Below are 6,000 nucleotides of genomic sequence, written 5' to 3'. Positions count from 1 at the left end.
TATACAGAATCCACCTTCTAAAGCAAACATTTCCTCCGGGTATCTGTAGGCTGGAGGGCAGCAGTAACGCCAGGGGATCTCCAGGCACCACCTGGAGGTTGACAACTCGACTCCCAGTGTCAATGCTTAGGTTCAGTGCTCAAAACAGGGGACTGGTAGAAAATATACACGGCCTATGCGCTTGAGTGCCCACACATCCTCTAACTGCTAGAGCTCCTTATCTCTTTGGAACAGCCAGGTGGAGTCGGAGTTCCGTTATTGTGAAAGGAACCTTATCGAGCAGCGCTTACCAGTGCTTGTGTACAGCTGGTGCAACACGGTGGAAAGACAAGCAGAAGCCAGCCTGGAACATGTTTTCCACTGAAGGGCTGGGAAAGTGGGTTCAATGCGGCGAAGACACACGGTGGCGGTGATCATAGCTCTCAGTTTGGAGAGCCAGTTTGGTGTAGTGGTTAAGTGTGCGGACTCTTATCTGGGAGAACCGGGTTTGATTCCCCACTCCTCCACTTGCACCTGCTGGAATGGCCTTGGGTCAGCCATAGCTCTCTTATCTGGGAGAACCGGGTTTGATTCCCCCATCCTCCACTTGCACCTGCTGGAATGGCCTTGTGTCAGCCAGAGCTCTCTTATCTGGGAGAATCGGGTTGGATTCCCCACTCCTCCACTTGCAGCTGCTGGAATGGCCTTGGGTCAGCCAGAGCTCTCTTGTCTGGGAGAACCGGGGTTGATTCCCCACTCCTCCACTTGCACCTGCTGGAATGACCTTGGGTCAGCCAGAGCTCTCTGATCTGGGAGAACCAGGTTTGATTCCCCACTCCTCCACTTGCAGCTGCTGGAATGGCCTTGGGTCAGCCAGAGCTCTCTTATCTGGGAGAACCGGGTTTGATTCCCCACTCCTCCACTTGCAGCTGCTGGAATGGCCTTGGGTCAGCCAGAGCTGTCTTATCTGGGAGAACCGGGTTTGATTCCCCACTCCTCCACTTGCAGCTGCTGGAATGGCCTTGGGTCAGCCATAGCTCTGGCAGAGGTTGTCCTTGAAAGGGCAGCTGCTGTGAGAGCCCTCTCAGCCCCACCCACCTCACAGGGGGTCTGTTGTGGGGGAGGAAGGTAAAGGAGATTGTGAGCCGCTCTGAGACTCTTCGGAGTGGAGGGCGGGATATAAATCCAATATCTTCTTCTTCTTCTCTTTATTCAGTTACTACAGCACGGTAATGATTGAACTAGAAGACTGTTGAAATGAGCCAATGGGGCTAACTATATGCAGTGCTAGGTTCCGGCGCTAGAACGCCATTGGGTCATTCAAACCAGCGGGGGCCTGTGATTGGGCCAGGGCAGCAGGGATTTGGCTCCTACTGCCCATTGTTCCTGAGTCCCCGTGCTCAGTCCTCAAGGCTCCAATGAGCCAGACAGGAACTACTCAGTCCATATACAACTCAGTCCACCACCTCCTATGGCAGTGCATTCCATGTGGGTGAAGAAGGACTTCCTTTTATCCGTTCTAACTAGGGTTGCCAATCCCCAGGTGGGGGCAGGGGATCCCCCGGTTTGGAGCCCCCCCCCCCGCTTCAGGGTCGTCAGAAAGCTGGGGGGGGGGGAGGGGAGGGAAATGTCTGCTGGGAACTCTGTTATTCCCTATGGAGATTTATTCCCATAGAAAATCATGAAGAATCGATCTGTGGGTATCTGGGGCTCTGGGGGGGGGGGGCTGTTTTTTTGGGGTAGAGGCACCACATTTTCAGTATAGCATCTAGCGCCTCTCCCCAAAATACCCCCAAGTTTCAAAAAGATTGGACCAGGGCAAATCTTCTTGCAGCCTAAAACCCAAGCAGTAGCATAAAAGTGTCCTCCACGTTGCAGTCCATCGTGACGAAGCAGAACATCAAATCAAAGCATACTCGCATGTCATGAACATAAAATTAGCATGACTCCTGTCTGGTCTATACACGTAGTACAACATTTTGCCCTCCGGCACCAGGTAGTCTCTCGGATCCAATCAAGAACGTCTCTTAATGGAACATTCCGGAAGATGTTAACATCAGCTCCTCATTCCTTTCTCCCAGGATCAACCAATTACCACATTCTTGAATCCAGCCTTGAAAAAGATAACAAGGGTATCTGCAGAAAAATACAAATCGCAAATACCCGCGAGCCAGTCAGAGGCCCTCTAAAAATCACGTTAACCCTTGAGGGAAATTAGGATGCTTTGCCTCATATCTTGAAGACTAGTTGTAATCCACGTTTCTGCTAAACTGCAGAGTCTTGTGAGCAAAAATTCTACTTTGAGAGCTACTGGTATTCAAGTTGTGAGTTCCTGGCATTAAAGTTGTGAGCGACTGCATCAATGAGTGTGCTCTGGGGTCATCCTTCCTGAGCTAAGAAAAAAATGTGTGAGATGGAGGCTAAAAACCTGTGAGCTAGCTCACGCCAACTCAGCTTAGAGGGAACACTGGTTGTAATTCCAGGAGATCTCCAGCCATCACCTGGGGTCTGGCAACCCTAGGATCCAGTCCATTATCATTAAGAAAAAAACAACTATGGAAATGACTGCCAAACAGTAGGGGAAAAGTCTCCCTCAGTATAAAGCCCTATTTACATAAGGCACATTTTATAGAATGTTAATCCACAAAGGAGACACTGACCCAAAGTCTGTTTTCATTTTGGGGTCATAATAGTCTGTCAGGCTGAAATACTAAAATGGCCTCATGGGTTAGGGTTGCCAGACTCCAGGTGGGGACTGGAGACCACGTTGCCAAGTCCAATCTGAAATATCTGGGGACTTTGGGGGTGGAACCAGGAGACTTTGGGGGTGGAGCCAGGAGTAAGGTTGTGACAAATATAATTGCATTCCAAAGGGAGTCCTGGCCATCATATTGAAAGGGACTGCATACCTTTTAAATGCCTTCCCTCCATTTGGAAATTACGAAGGATAGGGGCACCTTCTTTTGGGACTCAAAGAATTGGACCCCCTGGTCCAATCCTTTTGAAACATGGAGGGTGCTTTGAGGAGAGGCACTGCTGCAAATTTGGTGCCTCTACCTCAAAAAACAGCCCCCCTCCCAACCTCAGATACTCTTGGATCAATTCTCCATTATATCCTACGTGAATGGGTCTCTATAGGGAATAATGGAGTGCCCAGCAGACATTTCCCTCCCCCCCACACACTTTCTGATGACCCTGAAGCAGGGGGAGGGCCTCCAAACTGGGGGATCCCCTGCCGCCACCTAGGGATTGGCAACCCTACGTGGAGACCTCTAGCTTTTCCAACTGGTCTCCAGCTGGCAGAGATCAGCTCCCCTGGAGAAAATGGCGGCTTTGAAGGGTGGATTCTGTGGCATTGTACCGTGCTGAGGCCCCTCCCCTCCCCAAAACCCCGCCCTTTCCTGGCTCCACCCCCAAAGTCTCCAGCAATTTTCCAACACAGACCTGGCAACCTTCGTCCAAATACTGTTTGCCCTGCTCGCTAGTAGACAAAAGCTTTTCGGTTTCCTGCCCTCTGTGGAAGCAGACGGCTGTGAATATCACGCAGCGCTTAACTCCCGCACAGGATCAACTGGAACATAATTTGTTGTAACTGTTGCTTTTTTTTGCATTCCATAAAAGGCTGAAAGCCTTGCTTTATTTTATAAGGTGCTGGGGAGGGGACAAGCCCTTAGCAGAGCTATAAAACCAGAAGACGAACCTGATTCGATCCCTTTATGTATCCAGCGACGGAAGTGTTTCCGAAAAGGAACCCATTTGTAAAGTTAGGCTCCTCCTTCAGTGAGTTTTACACTCAGGAAAGGATGGGCTTTTGCCATGTCATTGCAATCATCCGTGCACAACTCCAGACCAAGGCCGAGAGCCAGCCAGCCTCTTATTATCACTTTGTGCCAGCCCGCATCAAAGAAGCATGAATGCTGCCTTCTCCACCAACATGCGGATCAAGCTGCCTGCCGCGGCTGCCTTTTTGGAAATAGTCATGATTATTTTATTCGGGGTGTTTGTCAGATACCCTCCGGAGGACGAGAGCAAGGTGGCTGAACTTTACTTATACCCATGTGAGTTGTTCTTCTTTGGGGGTCAAAAAGACGACCGATTTCTGAGGCCTTTTGCTTGTTTGAATGGTGTACAAGTTGCTAGTTCGTCTGGAGCAGGGGTGGCCGAACTGTGGCTCTTTCCCACATATTGTGTGGCTCGCTCTCCAAGCCCCCACCGCTCCGTTGGCTGGCTTGGAGAAGGTAGATCACTTCTCCAAGGCAAGCCAGCTGGTGGCTTGGAGAATGCATTTGAAGTTAAAGTTGCTTTCTTTCCACCTCTCCTTCCACCCATCTAGTAGCTTCCTTCCTTCCTTCCTTCCTTCCTTCCTTCCTTCCTTCCTTCCTTCCTTCCTTCCTTCCTCCCTCCCTCCCTCCCTCCCTCCCTCCCTTCCTTCCTTCCTTCCTTCCTTCCTTCCTTCCTTCCTTCCTTCCTTCCTTCCTTCCTTCCTATCTTGTGGCTCTCAAACATCTGACATTCAGGTTTTGTGGCTCTCAAACATCTGACGTTCATTCTCTGTGGCTCTTACATTTAGCAAGTTTGGCCACCCCTGGTCTGGGGATTCTACATGGATAGATCCAAGTGGGCAGCCGTGGGCGGGTCTGAAACAGCAGGACAAAGTAGGGGTCAAGGAGCACCTTTAAGACCAACCAAGTTTTATTCAGAACGTAAACTTTCATATGAATGCATACTTCTTCAGATGAGGGGATGGGGCGCAGTGGGTTGAAATACACATAGTTAGTAGGTTAAGAGTGTAAACTGATACAAAGGATCCAATGGCAAAATAGTGTAATAAACTGGAAGAAGATTTGGTCTGGATAGAAATAAAAGGTCATTAAGTTGCCTGCTAATTGCTGTTGCTGAAAGTCTAGGTCAGGGGTGGTCAAATATGTGGCACTTTCACACATATTGTGTGGCTCTTGAAGCTCCCATTGCCCTGTTGGCCTGCTTGGAGAAGGCATTTCTCTCTTTAAACCACTTCTCCAAGCCAAGCCAGCATTTAAAGTTAAAGCTGCTTTCTTTCCACTTCCCTCCCCACATCTATTTCCTTTCTTCTTTCCTTCCAGTTTGGTGTAGCGGTGCAGTGTGCGGACTCTTATCTGGGAGAACCGGGTTTGATTCCCCACTCCTCCACTTGCTGGAATGGCCTTGGGTCAGCCAGAGCTATCACAGAGGTTGTCCTTGAAAGGGCAGCTGCTGTGAGAGCTCTCTCAGCCCCACCCACCTCACAGGGTGTCTGTTGTGGGGAGAGAAGACATGGGAGATTGTAAGCCACTCTGAGTCTCTGATTCAGAGAGAAGGGCGGGGTATAAATCTGCAGTTCTTCTTCTCCTTCCTTCCTTCCTTCCTTCCTTCCTTCCTTCCTTCCTTCCTTCCTTCCTTCCTTCGTTGCTGTCTTGCAGCTCTCATACATCCGACATTCATGTCTTGTGGCTCTCAAACATCTGATGTTTATTCTATGTGGCTCTTACATTAAGCAAGTTTGGCCACCCGTGATCTAGGTAAAACAAAAGATTCTACCGTTTGTCTTTCTTCCTGATGCTCATCTCGTGTTTAAGCTGGCAGTATATACCAACTGTGCTTTTATATAACAAAGTTGGAGTCCAGCAGCATCTTTAAGAAGGGTACCCCCCTGGCCACAGGCGGGGATAAGGTTTCCAAATCCAGGCCAGGAAACTTCTGGAGATTTCGGGATGGAGCCTGGGGAGGATGGGGACCTCTGTGGGGTACAATGCCCCAGAGTCCACCCTCCAATCAAGTCCTTTTCTCCAGGGGAGCTGCTCTCTGTAGTCTGGAGATAAACTGTAATTCTAAGGGATCCTCAGGTCCCACCTGGAGGGTGGCATCGCTAAGACCCAAAAAGTTTAACTCTGGGTATAAACTATCAGGCCACAGATGCAGCAGGAACTCACAGGAGCATAGCTCCTGAACCTTTCTGAGGGTTCCCCCTCCTCCTCCCCACCTACCTACCTTGCCCATTGAATA

General features: G+C 49.8%; 1 protein-coding gene across 1 annotated transcript in view; it reads left to right on the top strand.

Moving 5' to 3' along the window:
- The first annotated feature begins 3,889 nt into the window (after positions 1-3,889).
- RHAG (Rh associated glycoprotein) overlaps positions 3,890-6,000 on the top strand; it is a 56,601-nt gene continuing 54,490 nt past the window's right edge. Inside the window, exon 1 of the mRNA XM_060263308.1 lies at positions 3,890-4,037. Coding sequence (XP_060119291.1) covers positions 3,890-4,037 — 148 coding nt within the window. The remainder of the gene's footprint in view (positions 4,038-6,000) is intronic.

This window comes from Heteronotia binoei, chromosome 1 (assembly GCF_032191835.1).
Source record: "Heteronotia binoei isolate CCM8104 ecotype False Entrance Well chromosome 1, APGP_CSIRO_Hbin_v1, whole genome shotgun sequence".
NCBI lineage: Eukaryota > Metazoa > Chordata > Lepidosauria > Squamata > Gekkonidae > Heteronotia > Heteronotia binoei.
Note: the sequence above shows the minus strand (reverse complement) of the source record. Positions and strands in the feature narration are given on the sequence as shown.